The sequence below is a fragment of the Salvelinus namaycush genome, chromosome 4 (assembly GCF_016432855.1).
Source record: "Salvelinus namaycush isolate Seneca chromosome 4, SaNama_1.0, whole genome shotgun sequence".
Lineage (NCBI taxonomy): Eukaryota > Metazoa > Chordata > Actinopteri > Salmoniformes > Salmonidae > Salvelinus > Salvelinus namaycush.
The window spans coordinates 35,667,278-35,686,266 of NC_052310.1; the positions used below are offsets into that span (position 1 = coordinate 35,667,278).

An 18,989-nucleotide genomic window follows, 5' to 3' on the forward strand; every position below is an offset into this window, starting at 1 on the left:
GGAGGGAGGTAGACTTGAGAGAGAGAGGGAGGGAGGTAGACTGGAGAGAGGGAGGGAGGTAGACTTGAGAGAGAGAGGGAGGGAGGTAGACTTGAGAGAGAGAGGGAGGGAGGTAGACTTGAGAGAGAGAGGGAGGGAGGTAGACTTGAGAGAGAGAGGGAGGGAGGTAGACTTGAGAGAGAGAGGGAGGGAGGTAGACTTGAGAGAGAGAGGGAGGGAGGTAGACTTGAGAGAGAGAGGGAGGGAGGTAGACTTGAGAGAGAGAGGGAGGGAGGTAGACTTGAGAGAGAGAGGGAGGGAGGTAGACTTGAGAGAGAGAGGGAGGGAGGTAGACTTGAGAGGGAGGGAGGTAGACTTGAGAGGGAGGGAGGTAGACTTGAGAGAGAGAGGGAGGGAGGTAGACTTGAGAGAGAGAGGGAGGGAGGTAGACTTGAGAGAAACTGGAGAGAGGGACACGAGGGAGACTGGAGAGAGGGAGACTGGAGAGAGGGAGACTGGAGAGAGGGAGACTGGAGAGGGAGACGAGGGAGACTGGAGAGGGAGACTGGAGCGAGAGAGCGAGGGAGACTAGAGCGAGGGAGACTAGAGCGAGGGAGACTGGAGCGAGAGAGCGAGGGAGACTAGAGCGAGGGAGACTGGAGCGAGAGAGCGAGGGAGACTAGAGCGAGGGAGACTGGAGCGAGAGAGCGAGGGAGACTGGAGCGAGAGAGCGAGGGAGACTGGAGCGAGAGAGCGAGGGAGACTGGAGCGAGAGAGCGAGGGAGACTGGAGCGAGGGAGAGAGTGAGTGAGACTGGAGCGAGAGAGACTGGAGCGAGAGAGAGAGAGAGAGTGAGACTGGAGCGAGAGAGAGAGAGAGAGTGAGACTGGAGAGAGGAAGACTGGAGAGAGGGAGACTGGAGAGAAAGAGAAAGAGGGAGACTGGAGAGAGAGAGAGAGCGAGTGGAAGGCTGAGTCCCAGCCAGATAGTTCAACATTCATGCCCCATCACTGTTTACTCCCAGTCCTCGTGTCAACAGCGTGGGCCTGCCTTCAGAGAGGCGTGCTGCAGCTAGCCCTGTCACAGAGCAGGTCTTCCCTGTTGGTGTCCCCCTCCTTTGGCTCCATTGGCTGAGGCTGCCCATAGCGCTAGTCTAATACAGCAAGGCACAGGACAGCTAGCTTGGTCCCCGATCTTTTTATGCTGTCTTGCCAACGGTCATTGACACTGATCAGAGAAGTTAGCAAGATGGCACAAACTGATCTGGGACCAGGCTGAAGGACAGCCACCGACGTCTGTCACTTGCACGTATCCTTTCCCTTTGTTGTTATTTCAAAGTGAGGAAGAATTGTGCTATTCTCGTTGACAATGTAAATAAACTCACCCCCCCAATCTAAACTATCATGCCGGCGATAATAGTGTGCTTTCAAAGACTTTTATCTCATACCTAGCATTTTGTACCCCGAGAGTGTTTGGGATTCCAATCATGTGTGAGAATGAGAGAGGAGGCTGGGTGATTATGAGAATGGGAGGGGGGGGGGGGGGGGGTTGCACAGAGGGTGTGAATGTGAACCCCTCTCTCCCTGACTATGATGGTGAGAAGGGCGAGACTCTATAGCAGGGGTCGGGAACCTTTTTGACTAAGAGAGCCATGAAAGCAAAAAAATTTGAAATTTATTTCAGTGAGAGCCATATAATATATTTTAAAAGTGAATTCAACTAAATGTCAGTATAATAAGCCTCTGAATTTATTCTTAAATAATGTTGTTATAATACTCACCATTAATGCGACTTCTGGTGCTGCATGGATTTGCTGATGTCTTTGTAGTCTGGTTGGTACTTGGTGAGGTTAAGCTTCATGCAAGCGTTGAGGCTTTCATCCGTTAAACGTGATCGTAGGTTGGACTTGATGTTTTTAAGATGTGAGAATGACTGCTCACATGCATACGTAGATCCAAACATGGTCAATACAGCAATACTCACACGCTGCAGTGTGTGGTATGTGACAGGAAGCGCGTTCCAAGTTTTGAGAATCAGCTGGTCTTCGGGTTGAAGTTTTTTCATTTCTGTCCACATGTGCTTGCTCGCCAACTCCGCTTTCTGTCGTGTGATTCTTTCCAAATCTTCATTCAGTGACTTGAACTTATTCACCCACATGTCTGAGGCCTTCAGGTCAGCCACTTCTGCTTCAAAATCTCTGACGGAGACACCAGGAATGTAACTCAGGTCGGCTGTGTTCAGTGAACACTCGTTTGGAAGGGTGATGAACTTAAAAAGACGAGTGTGCTCACGAAATTCTCCAAAGCGTGCTTTGAAGGACTGTAGGAGACTGGATGTGCAGCGAGCTAGCTGGTGGAGATCAAAGTTTTGAATAGGCTCACTTGCTGTGCATGCATCTTTAAATTGGCTCAGTTTTTCAAAATGTAGTAAACGACCTGTTTCAAGATCCATGATGAAAAGTTCTAGCTTGTTTTCAAAAGCAAACACAGCTTGTTGAAAGGATAACACTGTATTTCCAATGCCTTGCATTTTCACGTTGAGCTGGTTCAGATGTTCAGTCATATCTACGAGATAGTAAAACTTGAGGAGCCACTCAGTTTCGGCTAGCTCAGGATGCTCGATGCCTTTCATTTCAAGGAAAGTCCGGATTTCTTTCAGGCAAGCCGCAAAACGGCTAAGCACCTTCCTTCTTGACAACCAACGCACATTGCTGTGCAAAAGCAGACCAGGATAGTTATTTCCAACTTCATCCAGCAGTGTTTTAAACTGGCGATCATTTAAGGCTCGAGCAACAATAAAGTTGATCACACGAATGACCAGCGACATCACTTCCCCAAACTGCCTGTCACACATCTGAGCACAAAGTGCCTCCTGGTGTAGAATGCAATGGAAACTTAGGATGGGTCTATTTTCATGTTCACGGAGAAGCGCCACAAATCCTTTTTTATTCCCCACCATACACGGAGCACCATCAGTACACACAGAGAGAAGTTTATCCATAGGTAGATTTTTTTCTTGAGCAAACTCCATGAAAGACTTAAATAAATCCTCACCTCTTGTGGACCCTTTTAATGGCAGAACTGCAAGACTTTCTTCGCGCAGTGTGTCACCAACAGCATATCTTGCAATCACGCTGAACTGCGACAAATGGCTCACGTCTGTTGACTCATCCAAAGCCAGGGAAAAGAACGGCGCTGCATTTATGTCCTTCACTTGCGTTTCCTCCACTTTGTTTGCCATCACGATGGTACGATCATGAACAGTTCTTGCCGACAGAGGCATGTCTTGTATCCGTTTAATTATCTTGTCTTTGTTCGGAAGATCATCAAAAAGTTCATTGGCTACATCCAGCATGAACGTTTTAGCATACTCGCCATCTGTGAATGGTTTTCCGTTCCTCACTATTGCTAAAGATCCAGCAAAGCTAGCGGAATTATAGTCACCTTGCCGGGTCCATACGCGGAGTTGCTGCTGGCTAGCTTGCACCCTGCTCAGTAGCTCTTGGCACGCTTTCTTTCTGCTGTCTCCCGCAGGGTATTTTGATGCAAAGGTAGCATGGCGCGTGTCGAAGTGCCGCTTTACATTCGACCGTTTCATCGATGTAATTTTGTCATTGCAAATTAGACACACCGCAGAACCTGCTCTCTCCACAAAGGCGAATTCTTCGGTCCATTCGTCCTGAAATGTACGATACTCGTCATCTTTTTTTCTTTTCGCCATCTTCTTCGTCGAAGGGTTAGCTTTGAGCTAATGACCGAGCAGACTGATTCAAAAGGAGGCGTTTACCTGTTTTACCTAGCAACGGCCAACGTAGGCCAGTATCATTTAATTAAAATAATGGACAATTGCTCCTGCAGCCCTGAACAGGACATGAGCAGTGAAAAATCGATGGATGGATTAAAACAAGTGAGAATAGGCCTCCCGGGTGGCACAGTGGTCTAGAGCACTGCATCGCAGTGCTAGCTGCGCCACCAGAGTCTCTGGGTTCGCGCCCAGGCTCTGTCGCAGCCGGCCGCGACCGGGAGGTCCGTGGGGCGACGCACAATTGGCTTAGCGTCGTCCGGGTTAGGGAGGGTTTGGCCGGTAGGGATATCCTTGTCTCATCGCGCTCCAGCGACTCCTGTGGCGGGCCGGGCGCAGTGCGCGCTAACCGAGTGTGGCGGGTGCACGGTGTTTCCTCCGACACATTGGTGCGGCTGGCTTCCGGGTTGGAGGCGCGCTGTGTTAAGAAGCAGTGCGGCTTGGTTGGGTTGTGCTTCGGAGGACGCATGGCTTTCGACCTTCGTCTCTCCCGAGCCCGTACGGGAGTTGTAGCGATGAGACAAGATAGTAATTACTAGCGATTGGATACCACGAAAATTGGGGAGAAAAGGGGGAAAAAAAAAAAAAAAATTTAAATTGAGAATATTTTGTTTTATCTGCGAGCCAGATGCAATCATCAAAAGAGCCACACCTGGCTCGGGAGCCATAGGTTCCCGACCCCTGCTCTATAGCATTGACTCTGAGTGTCTTGAAGAGGAGTCGGCCCAGAGAGAGGGAATGGGGGGGGGGGGACTGACTGCCACTCCATTCTTGTGATCCTCTTTAACTCCCGAATGCTGATTAATCAGATCGGAATGGCATGCATGGGGAATTTACACTCTGCTTTCAAAGGGAGGGGAGGCGGGCTGGGATATCGCGATCAAACGGGTCCTTTTTAATTTTTGCTCCACACTGGTGCGCATGAAGTGAGGCCCGAAATTGGGTCAGCTTAGCGCACGTGTGGAGAGGCAAGAGTTAGGCTTTCCCCTGCGCCACAGTTCCTCCCGTCGGCCTGGAAAAACACCAGCAGTCTGAGCCTGACAACAGACACCACTGCAAGCCACCAAGCTGTGGCTATGGCGCACACAGTCCTTCTCACACACAACCACATATTCTGGTCACTCTGACATGGGATGAACTTCTCCGTAGACGTGTGTGTGTGTACTGCCACATGCAAATCAGGCACTATTCAAAGCACTCATGTCAGTACGCTGAACACACACACACACACACACACACACACACACACACACACACACACACACACACACACACACACACACACACACACACACACACACAGCTCAGCTGGTCTGCCTCACATGATCTTACTAATGTGACTGTATGCCTCAGCTACAAACAGATTCCATTGTCGCTTTGTTTTTGCACTTGAGCTTTTCGAAATGGGCTGTTGTGCGTTTTAGCATTTTTGTTTAGCGATGTTTTGAATAAACGTGAATTTCGTCCGTGTGTAGAAACATGCGGCCTCTGCTTCTATGCAAATGTTGTTGATCAGTAGGCTACTAGAAGTCCGCAAACGGTTTGTTTGTCATCTGTGGACTCCACTGATTTAGCCAAAACAAGCTAAAAATAATCAATGCATGCCCACACTCCTATTGAATGTACATTCACCTGAATAGGCCTAAGCCGTCTTAATTTACCCAGTTCATCAAGAGATTTACCATTCAAATAAAGTATTACCATTCTGTTATGTGGTTAGATTGGTAAAGACAAAGTCACATTTTATAGTTTGATTTTAAAATGGATGTAAGCATGTCTGTCTCTAGGACATCTTCTCATCCAAATTTGCAAATGTATTGATATTGAGCAATGGCCTAAAATATCGGCCATCCGCCTCCTTGACCCCCAAAAATCGGTATCGGCATCGGCCCTAAAAAGATCAATATCGATCGTTCTTTATCTTCCAGCGCTACCGCTGTCTGGACAACAGCCAGAGTGTGGTCAAGACGTCTGCTGCGAAAGGTACGGCAACAACACTCCCAACAGTCATGTATGCTTAAACATACACTACACGACCAAAAGTAGGTGGACACCTGCTCGTCGAACGTCTCATTCCAGAATCATGGGTATTAATGGAGTTGGTCCCCCCTTTACTGCTTAAACAGCCTCCACTCTTCTGGGAAGGCTTTCCACTAGACTTCTAACTGTAAATACTCATCTCGACTGGTTCAAAGGCCCAGTGCCGTCAAGAACGTGATTTTCCTGTGTTTTATATTTCTTATATATATGTATATATATTTCTACACGGAGGTTGGAATGATACTTTGAAATGATGATAATGCCATTTTTAGTGTATATTTCAGCCTGTTTTTGTTGGATTGAGTTTTGGCCTGCCTGGTGACATCACCAAACCAATAACAGAGCGGTTGAGTACAGCTCCACTGAGCAAAATGGTGTTTGTGTATTTTTATAGGTCAATATGGGAGTCGAGAGTAAGGTTTTATCAGGAGGGAAGCTACAACTTCAGAGTTAACAGATGGGGTAAGATAATGAAAGGGGGAAAGGGCAGTGAGGGCTGTTTCATTTGGGTCAGAGAGATGTCACAGCAGCCTGACCTTGAGGTAAAAAGGACGTTGAAAGGTCACCCAGACAATCAGGCCCTTTTGGCCAGGCTGACCGATAACCTGAGCTTGACTTAGCCGTCATTTTTCTGGGCTAACTCAAATGTGCACCGTCAATCATTTGAAGGTGCTGTCATTGTAAATTAGAATTTGTTCTGAACTGACTTTTCTAGTTAAATAAAATAAAACATTTGCCGACACCAAGGCGATTCTGCACTTTAAACAGTCATTGTCGGGAGATGAGGTAAGAGTACTTTCTAAGCTTTGTTGGCGGTAGTAAAGGTTAGACACACACACACACACCAGCTAGCGCCATTAGCTTAGTTAAGCTTTTGTCCATCCAGCCTCTACCAGCAGTAGTTGATGAGATGAGCTTTGATGAAAAACAGTCTTATAGTCTTATTCTGTTGGCCTATCTTTTGAGTGTATTCTTGATTAGGTTTTGTAGAGAAAGATGTCTCTTTCATTTCCGCAACGTCTCGGGTAAATAAAACTGACTTTTGTCCTTTGCGGTGTTCAGACAGTAGGGGAGTCGCTTCTCATCGCCAGTAGCCCGAGTGTGAGACCTCATCCTCTAGTCTCGAGGTGTTTTTGCCGGCCGGGTTCACATTTCCACACCTCCCCGTTGACTTGCCAGTCCTCCCCGTAACTGCTGCTCTGGCTTTTTCCAACGGCAGTTATTGGGGAGCTTTCATATGTTCTTTAATGTGGAACAGAGGTTGAAAAACGTGGCGTGAGGCAGAGTCGGAGAGAATTCCAGGTGTGAAGCAATGGCTGACGAGCACCTCGTGGAATCTAGAGGAGGGTTAACCCTTTAGGAGCCTAATATGCTGTGCAATGCTTCTCTAAATGCAGCCCAATGAAAACCAGTCCATTTAGGCTCAACCAAACACGCCTTTCCTAAGAGCTAGTCTGGGGAAGTTTCTGCATAAACATCAGAGCTGGTTTGGAGAGATGAATACGCTAGTCTATTACTCTGTCCAGTTCACCAGTAGTGTACAGCAGCTGTACTATATTTCTCCAGTCCAGTGCTCCAACACAGTGTTTCTTAATCCTGATCCTGGGGACCCAAAGGGTTGCACATTTTAGTCATTGCCTTCGTGCTAAACCTGATTCAAATCGTCCAAGCTTGATGATGAGTTGATCATTTGAATTGGCTGTGTCGTGCCATGGCAAACACTAAACATGCACCGCCTTTGGTTCCCCAGGACCAGGATTAAGAAACGCTGCTCTAACCAGTACTCCTCAGCCCAATGTTATGTAGTCGTAACCCAATAAGGTCATTGTTCATCAGAAGTACCGGGACTGGGGACTTACTGGCTTTGTTCTGAAGGAAGTGAATGACATGCATTTCCAGAACCCCCCCGCCCACTGACTGATCACAAACCCCCCCCCCCCCCCCCCCCCCCCCCGCCCAAGCCCTCGGTGAGGAAATGTCACCAGCCCAGCGCCCTGAGGCCATGCTACTGAACTGGGGAAGCAGATGGCACAGGCCCAGAGCTATTTTAGGGCTTTTGGGAGCAACTGTCCATTTTGTCACCACTAGAATGCCTGGGAAGTATTTATTAGGCACCAAACGGAAGATAACAAACGGGGATGGAGTACCTGAACGTGTCCAATAAGAAACTGTCATTTTCTCCTGCCGTTACGAAACATTTTGCTACAGTGTTCCCTAATGAATACAACCCTGGTTTAGGTAGGACCACCATGGACCCCAGCTATTTAAGAGGCAAAATAGAGGCATCACATCGCTCTCCTCCCAGTGCACCTAGAGCTAGGGGGCTGGATATATTCCGTGTTGGCATCGACCGAACACTCCAGCAATGCTGTGAACATTTGTGAGTTGTACTGTACATTGTAAAAAGGTTTGCAAATCCATAATGTTGTACCTGAAGACACAGCACGTTGGGGTTCCTATTGAGTGTCTCGCCACAGTTCAAACCACACATTTTTATTCTAGAGTACGAGTCAGGGATGTTATTATACCAAGTCGCTATCTTCCATCTGACATGGTTTACCGTTTTGGAGAAAAGAATGTGGCCATGTCCTCTGGCCTACTGAGTCTGACTATATCGATTAGAATATTATTTTGACATCCTTTTTGACAAGTAGCACGACATGCTCGCTCAGACGTGTCACAATACGGGGGATGCTGGCACACCCAATAAGATTTCTTCACTCAAGATAGCTGAACCATGCCCTCATTCAGTTAGAAATAGTATTAGGGGAGAGAGAGGGGTGAAAATTGACTGTGTGTGTGTGTGTGTGTGTGTGTGCGTGCACACACTCGCTCTTTTACAGGATTGACGATGCAAAGGATTGCCATATAAGCCCCTCTGTTCTCATGCTGGATTATGACTCGTTGAGAACTGTGAGGAAATCCACATCTGCTCTGATCTGTTGGATGGGGTGGCTGCACTGGCTCCTCCCCCTCCTCTTGTTTTCACCCAGAGATCACTACAAGTTTCACTGTGGTTTCCAGCCTAGGAGGAGGACTGGGCCATATTCATTAAGCACCAAACGGAAGAATACGGACTGAAACCGAAAGGGACTATACCTCAACCTATACCTCTTGTCCAATAAGAAATGCACATTTTCGCTTTCCGTTTCTAAGCATTTTGCTGTTTTCTGCCCTAATGTGTACGACCCTGGTCTAAACTATTGAAATGCTTTTATCTGTCTGCTTGCGGCTTAGTTTTGAAACTTTTTGACATGTTGTTTGCGCCGTTCCAGCTTGCGACGCGGCTGCCCAGTCTCTCTCAGGTTTCTCTCTATATATAGACATCCACTCGGTAAACCAAGAAGTCTGCCCCTGCCATTACCCTTGCTTTGTAGGCATACTGTAGAGACTAAGTGCAGATGTCTAGCGCTGTGTTGAGACATGTTGCCCTGTTGGTGCCAACACGTCAGTTGCACGTTTTCTGTTGGGTAATGGATGTAGAAATATCTGCAATTTAGAGGCAAGGTTGACTTGCTGGACCATTTCTTTCAATATATGAACTCCCGAACCCTGTTTCTCGTTTGTCCACGGCAGCGTTTTGCTCCTCATGTGTTTGCAAACCAGCCAGTAGTTTAGTGTCGTTGAAAGGAAGGACTGTGGAATCGAAAGTGTCACTTGTAAAATGGATGCTCATTTGTCTTTGGCTACAGTGACTCATAACTCAACGGTTCACTATGAAACAGCCTGCACTGTGTGCTTTTATTGTGGCCTTGACAGGTGCCATTTTGTTCCTTCTCTTGTTTCGTGGAAATGAACAAATGGAAACATATTCAGAAGTAGCGTCGTCATGATCACTGTCCCAATTTGAGGATCTAGTGTAGGCTTCTTATTTGACAGTCAGTGTACCACAAACACCAATAATAATCAGTGCAGAATATCTAGAGTGACACGTTTTTGTGTTTCCTTCAGTCCTTCCCTATTTGCTGCTCGAGATGAGCTTGGCCGTGTGTGTGTGTGTGTGTGTGTATGAAAGAGCCAGAAGGAGGGAGACGTACTACAGTTTGTACCAGGAAGTCCTTTCCCTGGTTGGTGTGGAGGATGTCTGGGCATGTCCACACCACACTCTTGTCACCAGAGCAGAATGCATCCTCTGTCACGTTCTTTGCGTTGGAGTGTCCATTGTTTGTGTGTGTGTGTGTGTGTGTGTGTGTGTGTGTGTGTGTGTGAGATGCGACACAGGAGAGCGAGATAATTGAACGACTGTTTCCCGTAGCCCAGCCTAAATCTTTATGCTGTTTATCGCACACGCTTGCCCTGGTTTGTTCTCTCAACGGTACTACCGTTATTTCCCGCGGGCGTCTTTATACCAGGTTGTGTCGACAGCATAGCGTGTACTTAGCATGTAACGTTGTACGCTACGTATGTTGTCCCCCTCAGAACATTCACCTAAGTTCTAGGTTTCGTGTCAGCGTTTCCATGTTTCGTGTTGGTACGGAACGCGGTGAGTGTTTTGTTGCGTATGAGACACCGTTATGTAGGCCGACACACGCGGGTTATAACCTGTATTCTCTTGTTTCTCTACAGGGCGCATGGGTCTGAACTTTCACCACCCCGGAGCAGATCACATCATGCCATTGAACAGTGAGTAGCGTTTCGAAACATATACAATCCGTATCCCTACATGTTACTATGTTATTGTGGGTGTGTGTGTGTGTTTTTGCTTTAATTGTGGCCACTTTTAAGTGGTGCCATTGTGTTGCTTCTCTATTTTATGGAAACGTACGGCAGAGACCTATTCAGAAGTTGTGTCATCTTAACGCACCTACGCAGGATGACTCGGGATATGCCCTAGCTGCTAGGGTTGGGTCGGGGATCACCACAGAGCCCATGCCCACACCCATGCTAATCCCACCTCGCACCCCTTGCCAAGTGTTACCCCCTGACACCATAAACCCAGCGTGGACCTCTCTCTCAGCACAGAGCAGGGAGGAACCACTGTCAAATACCGTCTGTAAGCCTAGACCCCCCACCCCCGTTCCCCCTAGCAGATGGCGAACAGCTCACACGACCTGTCCGGGTCGTACCATGTGGAAGAGGTCACAGGGTTTGGTCCACACAGGCTCGAGGTGAGGCCGTCAGCAAGAGTTTTTCAATTTTCCGTCTCCGAGAGAGAGACAAAATCCTCATATTTCAGAAATGTCAGAAAATCAATTTTTCTCCCTCTGTCCAGTTTTTAGACAGTGAGTTGTCAAAGGGCTCTTTCTTTCAGCCTTGCCAATTTAATTGACAGGAGAGAGGACTGGGGTGTCCATGGTGACTGGTGGAGCTCAGCTCAAGACATCTGGGAGTGTTAGTCGACTCCTGGGTCATGTTCATTGGGCACCAATCGAGAGAAAACAGACTGAAACAGGGAGGGGACTACCTCTAACCCAGTGTGATTTGAATCAGGTGTAGGGCTAAGGCAAAAACTAAACGCTTTTCCATTACAAAACATTTTCGTGTTGTGTGGCCTTATGAACACAACCCTGGCTCTCCTAACTTGCCTGGTTGGGGATGCCAGCGGGGAAGCGGTAAGAAAAGAGCGGAGAAGAGGATGAATGGAAAGGGAGAAGATATCCAACAAGGCTCATAGTAACTCGTTTTACTGCTGTCACAGCTTGACAACACTGTGCCGTCTTGAAGAGAAAACAACTTGTTCTTTTCATCATCAGTCCTTTGGGGAATACGTTTCAAATCAATGTTAAACTGCTCTTCTGGAGGGTTTAACTTAGTCTCAGATCTGCACGGAGCTCTGGCATCTGTCAGAGTTGGCGCCCGCTGCTGTAGTCTGCCGTGTTTAGACAGCAAGGCTTTAGATGTGAAGAAAGCGGGTTAACGTTCATCTTCTCTTCATTTCTCGCCATTGTTTTGCCCGGACTACAGAGACTGGGTCTCCAAACGATTTCTACATCTACCCACTGCTTTCCTGGCTTAGGATGAAGGATGAGAAGTAAGACACCCAACATGGATTTATGGATAAAGGAGGGCAGGTCTGTGAATAGTTCAGGGAGCTAGCAGGCGTTTTCCGGTACCGCTCCTCCCCAGGAGATATTCCCCGTCCCTCCTTCTAAGTCTCCTCTCTGAGACTCTTATTTTTGAGTCTGTGCCTACCCCTGCCATTCCCTCCCTCTCGTCCTCCTCCTCGTCTTGTTCTCCCTCACCAGGGTGACGGACACAGACACAGTTCCCCAACACCACTTACTAGTCTACACTAGATCAGTGGGTTCCACTCTTCCACCTTCTTCCCCTTGTTGCTAGGCGCCTTTGTCTCTCCCAAGGCCCGTACACAGTGGAAGAATAATGCGGAGAACATCGGTCGGATCAACTCTGCTCTGTGGCGAGAAGAGACCGAGTCTTAATGAAAACCCAGTGAGAGAAGAGGTCTGGATGCAGTGTTTCTGTCAAGAGCAAGGGAGGGGGGTCGGGGGGGGGGGGGTCACACAATGGCACCGTCACAATGGACACCCCCATATTTTTTTTTAGGAGAAGACTTTGTTCTCCGTGACATTTGACTGTGAGAAAGTCTGTTTAGGGATGCATTACTCACCCCCCCCCCCCCCCCCCCCCCACACACACACACACACACACACACACACCCACACTGTCTACTGGCATTAACGTTATAGACTCTTAATACCTCCGTCTGCCTTGTTTGCCTTCCGTTGGCTTTTTTTCTCAGGCACAACAAGGCTCCTATTCAGGCTTGTTGGGTGCATTTTTAAAGAAGGTTACGAAATGTCACATGTGAAAACACACACACACACATACACACCAAACAACACATTTGTTTAGTTTTTTCATGTTAGTGCTTTGCTACCGTATTTCCTGAGCTCTAGCTAATACTCCATAGGTTTATTGTGAGAGCTCACGCACACGCTAACTAATGAAATGGAGAGAAAGGGCACAACGTCTTATCGCTGCCTGCTGTACCTTTGGGCCTGTTCACTAGATTGTGATCTCCCAGCCAACCCTATCACATGGTAGGGCAGTCCTCCTCTCGCTCTTTTCCTGTCTGGACTCTGAGACTCAGGCTGTCACCTCCATGGTTCCATCCAGGGCAGCTGTGAGTGGAAATTTCCCCACTGGATAAAGACTAATCTTTCACTAGTTCATGGTAATGACTAACGACACCTGTCTAATGTCTCTGCGTGCCGCTATATCGGTCACATTCATGAATATTCACGCTGGGGAGAAATTAGAGCAAAACGTGAGCTAGGTAGTAGTCCGTGTTTATTGCCTGAGATTTTAACCTGGGTTATAGGGTCTTGTTATTGCAGGTGACTATTTCAGAGTAGTTAGGCCTATTATAACCTCGCCCATCATCCTCTAGTCTAGTCTAGCCCGGCTCAGGTACAGTAGGTGCAGCAGGTTTCTTGTGGGATACTGCCAGCCAACCCATAATGACTCCTTGTCTACCTCCATCGCTGATGATTTAGGTGTGGCTGTCTGCGTCTGTGGTGTCACTGTTGTCTTGGTGATGTTCTGCCTGGTTGTCTTCCCACGAAACCCATGTCTCTGTCTCTCTCCCTCTCCTTTCCATACCCCTCTGTCTCTTTCTCCCCCCCTCCCTCTTCCGCTGTTCACAAGCAGCCAGGAGCTATGGCCGCAGAAGAGGTAACGTGTGGAGTTCTACTCTGTTTCTGCTTGCCGAAATGAACGGGAGGCACGAGCGCAATTGCTTGGCTCTCTCTCCGTACGGGCGTCTCTCTCGCCAAGGCTACCGGGTTCTAGTGGAATGTCACATAATCTGCCTCCATCTGTGCCGTGATTGGATGAAATCCTATTCATTTGTACACTTTTTTTGTTTTTGTGTTTTTGTTTTAACGTCATTACATTTAATTAAGTCGAGGAGAGGCGGATCATTTAGTACCGTGAACTTTTTTTTTTCTCCATTTTGCTTTAATGCAACTTTGTTTTCTCTTTAATATTCTGAGTCATTGTGCTACTCCTGTATATCGCTATAGGCAACTGTATTGGCTGCTGCTTGTGGATTATTCATGAATTCTCAAGTATAGACCCTCCATATATTATGGACAGTTCCGGAGCAAGTCCATTTGGATTTGGGCCAAAATGTTTTAGTCTAGACCATAAAAATATTGAGAAAGTACAGTGACTCAAACTGTTTATGTCCTGAATGGCTGAAATGGATACTGCGGACATACTCTTCTCAGATTTTTGGAGTGTTCAACTAATTCATACCTTTACTCGGCGAGAAACCCCGGTAACATATGCAACGGTGTTGCAATGCTTGTATTTTTTGTGTGTGTGTATAAGAATTGTAGTACTTTTTTAAGTCTGGCTGTTGGCAGTACATTCGTCCACATGTAGACGGAGCTTATGACTCGGCGATCCGCAAATCGGGCGGTTATCATCTTCAAGTCAGTACAGCTAATAAAGGGGGAGTCCTCCATCGCCACATACCACTATTGTGCACTTACATAGAAAGAGACTATAGGCTTGTACCTGTTAGCATGGTAAATACAACTCTATTTAAAGTAGCCAACGCATATCCGAGGCTTTAGACATTGCCTGCAGCACCACTCAGTCAGTACCATGGAATTAGAACAGAAACAAATAGCAAAATAATATGATCTCTATGGTCGGTACACAGTCCTCTATGTGCTCACATTTGTAATAGGTAATCAACTGCTGTGGCAAATGCCCTGCATCCCTCCTGCACCCTCCAGGGTCCATCTGGTGTAAGAAGGTTACGAAGGCCCTGTGTTGGTTTGTAATTGGACTGAACTGGATGGGCTCGAGGGTGGAGGAGGGGGGCGGGCCCACAATGGTTTGAAGATTTAGAACTCATGAAGAAGCATGATGGTGCTTTGACCTTCCTCTCTAAGGAGGCTATTGTTACCGGTTTTAATAACACGTTTCTCTCCCTTTCTCTCCATGTCCTCCCTGTCTTCTCCTCTTCCGTTCTGTGCCCTTCTATTTTCCCTCTTTCTTCTGCCTGTTACTCTTGCTTGTCCTCTCTCTCTCTCTCTCTCTCTTCTCCCCCCTCCCACCTCTCTCTTTCCAGGTCGCTCTTCACTCTTTCCGTTCGAGGATGGTTTCCTGGACGACGGGCACGGTGACCCCTCTCTGACCCCGGGGTTGAACTCGCCCACGCGCTGTCAAAACGGAGAGAGGATGGAGCGCTACTCCAGGAAGGTGTTCGTCGGAGGCCTCCCCCCTGACATAGATGAAGGTGCGGACGGGTGGCAGTGGCACTAGCCTGTGTCCCAGATCTGTTTTGGGTTGCCCCTGTGGTCAGTGTTTGTCATGTCAATGACCATGGAAGTTGGCTAGACCGCACGAACAGATCTTCACTTTACTGTGCAATCACTATATATCCTCATAGAACGTCCATCAGCTGCATGGCACGTTACTCAGATTAGTGCATGTAGGGGTTTTGCACTGGCTAGTTTTTCTGGATCTATGTCAAGTAATGCAAGGGGAAAAAATGGCACAGCAGCCATTTTGGGAGGGGGTGTGTATGACCACATGTAGATGTGGGTCTACAGCCAGATGTGGGTCTACAGCCAGATGTGGGTCTGCAGATGCTGGTAGCCCTTCTGGCTCAGTGGGCTAAAGGGCTGGTTCTGTGTCTGTAGGAGGCCTCTATCTGTCATGAAGCTGGTTCTCTGGGACTGTGGACTGACTGCTTATGTTCTGTGGGTTTGAGGCAGTGAGCTGGCAGTCAGTCTGGCAGCAGATGTGAGAGTGTGTTATCCCACAAAGTGTGAAGAGGGCCTGACTGCGTAGTTAGGACTATGGGAATCTGGAATGGTGACACTCCTCAATGTGGCTTTCATGAGACACGCACGCACACACACGCGCTCGCGCAAACACACACAGAACACAAAACTTGCACAAAACACAGACTAGTATACACACACGCATACAGACACATACTAGTACACACACAGAACACAACACACACACAGAGTTGGTGAACAGTGCGTGCCCATGACCTCTTGGAATATTTATGCGTTTCCACAGTACAATGACCCTAGTGAGAACAGAAACTGTCTGGCCCGGAGTGTGAACACGTGTTTAATGCAGTAGACTAGTGGACAGCATTTTGGAAAACAAGCAAAAATACGTTATTTTCCTGGGTTTTGTTGATAGCATACAGTGAGAGTAGACACCTTTTTGTTGTTGTTGGCGGCTTGCTTGTAGACAAGCGGTTTCCATGGCAAAGTGCTTTATGACTGCGTTTTCATTCATCTTTTTTCTGTAGATGAGATCACCAACAGCTTCCGTCGCTATGGACACCTGGTGGTGGATTGGCCCCACAAAGCCGAGAGCAAGTCCTACTTTCCACCTAAAGGTAAGACCAGTTTCGTCACACCAGTCTGTAGAATAACAGACCTCAGTCCACAGTCACAGGTGTTATTGTTCAGTCACTGTCTCAGGGAGATCATGCTGCGCTGCTAAGGCAAAGGTTGCTTGCGAAGGGTTACGTTACCCAGAATTCCAGGGTGTCTCGAGGCATCTGTTTATTAATATGGCGCCCTACTGCTATCTCAGGGATAGAAACACACACACACACACACACACACACACACACACACACACACACACACACACACACACACACACACACACACACAGCCCCACTCTGGTCTCGAACCACAGGCTCCTGAAGGGCCAAGAGCACAGTGTTTTTCTGTTTAATACCTGGAGAGTGCAAAGGCTTTCTCCTGGCCCCCCACCCTCTTCGGTTTCATTTGGACAGGTGACCATAGCGGAGAAGGCCCTTCCTTTCAGGCCCTGTGCCTGTATCCCGTGTATCACGGTCCCGTGTGGCTCAGTTGGTAGAGCATGGCGCTTGCAGCGCCAGGGTTGTGGGTTCATTCCCCACGGGGGGACCAGGATGAATATGTATGAACTTTCCAATTTGTAAGTCGCTCTGGATAAGAGCGTCTGCTAAATGACTTAAATGTAAATGTAAATGTATCACATCACTCCGCTGGCCCATCACACACACAGACACTTCTCTGTGTCATATTAGGGAAACTATTAAAGCAGAAATAGCTGACATTCCTCAGGCCGATGGTAATATGCTGCAGCTGTGAAAACTGCCAATTTCTTCCCTCTCGCATTTTCAATTTCCCAGTTTTTTTGGGATGATCGACTTTTATTTTCAATAGTCCTCGGCTCTCTATTCCAAAGCTCAGGAGGGGAAAAAATGCAGCATCCTTTTAGGGGAATGAGTTACGCTTGAGGGCCGTAGGATTCCTTGTAAGGGAGGGAGGGAAAACTTGGTTAGCCACAAGGAAACCCCCACCTCGTGTTGTACTCACCCATGTGTATTGATGTTGTAATGTAGCATTGGGCCACGTACGTTTTGAAAACATGGATGCCATGTGAGAATGGCTGAAATCCCTTGTTTACACTGTCTTCCTAATTATGCGGTTTGAACTCTGCACGTTGTAGTGGTTGAAAGAGTTAGTGGCAAAGTTCTTAGCAGGAGATGTGTGAGTGTCTGCACGTGTGATTCTTTGTGTGTGTCTGTGTGTGTATCCTATCCTTTCATGCGCTGTAACGGGTGCTTCGCAGATGTGCTATTCCCATCAAGTGGTCATCAATCTCTCCCCGTATTAAAAGTGGTTCCAAGCTGACCTAATGGAAGATGCTAGTCACTTTGTTCCGTCTTGTGCCAGATTTAAAAAGAGCAGTTATGTGTCTCTGTACAATTATGAAACTCTTCTTTTTGGTTTGGGAGATGAGGATAACTCATGTTGTGCCTCCCAGGCCATGGCAGTGTCTATCTACGGGCTGAACTGGGATCAGTTGCAAGCCCGGGGCCAGATAGGTAGTTATCCCTGATGGACAGGCCTGAGGTCCATTCACGGGCCACTGCACTGTTCCTATACTTTCTAGTACATGTGTCCCATGTCGGGCTTAGTCCCATTCTCTCAGCCTGCCTGTCTGTCTGTCTGTCGGCCGGATGATGTCACTGACCGATGCGGTTGCCATGGCGGCGGTGCTGCTCACACCTGCTCATTGAGCCCTGCAGTCCCAGGCGTCACTGTTGGCGACGAGCTCCAAACACTACTGAAGTTATTTCTGTCTGCTCCGCACGGAGGTAGATGAGCCAGGAAGGGGAGGGGGCTCCTTTGGGGTTTAGAGTGGCTGCTTTTAGGATAATGTGTCGGTGTCAGAGCCTGGATGCTGGGAGCTTATCCATGTTACGGGGGGGCGAGGTGCGCATAGGCTGGCTTAGGAGGAGAGGGGTCTGACAGACACAGGCCACTCTAATGATGCCACCGGAGCCCCATTGGCAGTGCCCTCGTCCCTAAGGTGGGTTTAACTCTCTTTACTCATGGTACAGAGAAGATGTGTGGGGAGATGATCGAGGACGCATCGAGTGACTCTTCACAAATTGAGATGATTAGTGAAGCTTCGTTTCACCTCCTCTGGTCTCAGCTGCCTGTGCTCTCGTCACGCTCCCATGCCTATTTGTTTTAGGAAAGCAGATATTTCTCTCTCTCTCTCTCTCTGTCTCTGTCTCTGTCTCTCTCTGTCTCTCTATGTCTCTCTATGTCTCTCTCTGTCTCTCTCTGTCTCTCTCTCTCTCTCTCTCTCTCAGCATTGCATTTTATTTACTTTCAGTGGCAGAGTTCCAGCTCTTAGTGGTTGGTCTGGTTTCTCTCTCTTCTTCACCCATCTTCTCCTCCATATCTCTTCCCCTCCTTCTTTCTATCATTGGTCTGACCAATCGGAAATCCACGCTTCGAGATTATTTTGATCACGCGGACTGGGATATGTTCAGAGTAGCATCAGAAAATAACACATATACCGATATGGTGAATGAGTTTATCAGGAAGTGCATAGGAGATGTTGTACCCACGGTGACTATTAAAACCTACCCCAACCAGAAACCGTGGATAGATGGGAGCATTGGCGCAAAACTGAAAATGCGAACCACCGCATTTAACCAGGGCAAGAAGACTGGGAATATGTAAGAATACAAACAGTGTAGTTATTCCCACCGCAATTAAGCAGGTTAAACGTCAGTATAGGGACAAAGTTGAGTCCCAGTTCAACGGCTCAGACACGAGACGTATGTGGCAGGGTCTACAGACAATCACGGAATATAAAAGGAAATCACCTCCACCCTACTTGTTACCCTAGATCCACTCCAATTTGCTTGC

At 47.8% G+C, this 18,989-nt stretch overlaps 1 protein-coding gene across 4 annotated transcripts in view; it reads left to right on the forward strand.

Annotated features, from left to right (window-relative positions):
• The window catches only part of cpeb3 (cytoplasmic polyadenylation element binding protein 3), a 68,867-nt gene that overhangs the window by 25,987 nt on the left and 23,891 nt on the right, over positions 1 to 18,989 (forward strand). For all 4 annotated transcript variants that reach the window (XM_038991758.1, XM_038991762.1, XM_038991760.1 and 1 more), the window contains exons 4-6: positions 10,387 to 10,443; positions 14,867 to 15,034; positions 16,070 to 16,159. In XM_038991758.1, the coding sequence (XP_038847686.1) occupies positions 10,387 to 10,443; positions 14,867 to 15,034; positions 16,070 to 16,159 (315 nt within the window). The remainder of the gene's footprint in view (positions 1 to 10,386; positions 10,444 to 14,866; positions 15,035 to 16,069; positions 16,160 to 18,989) is intronic.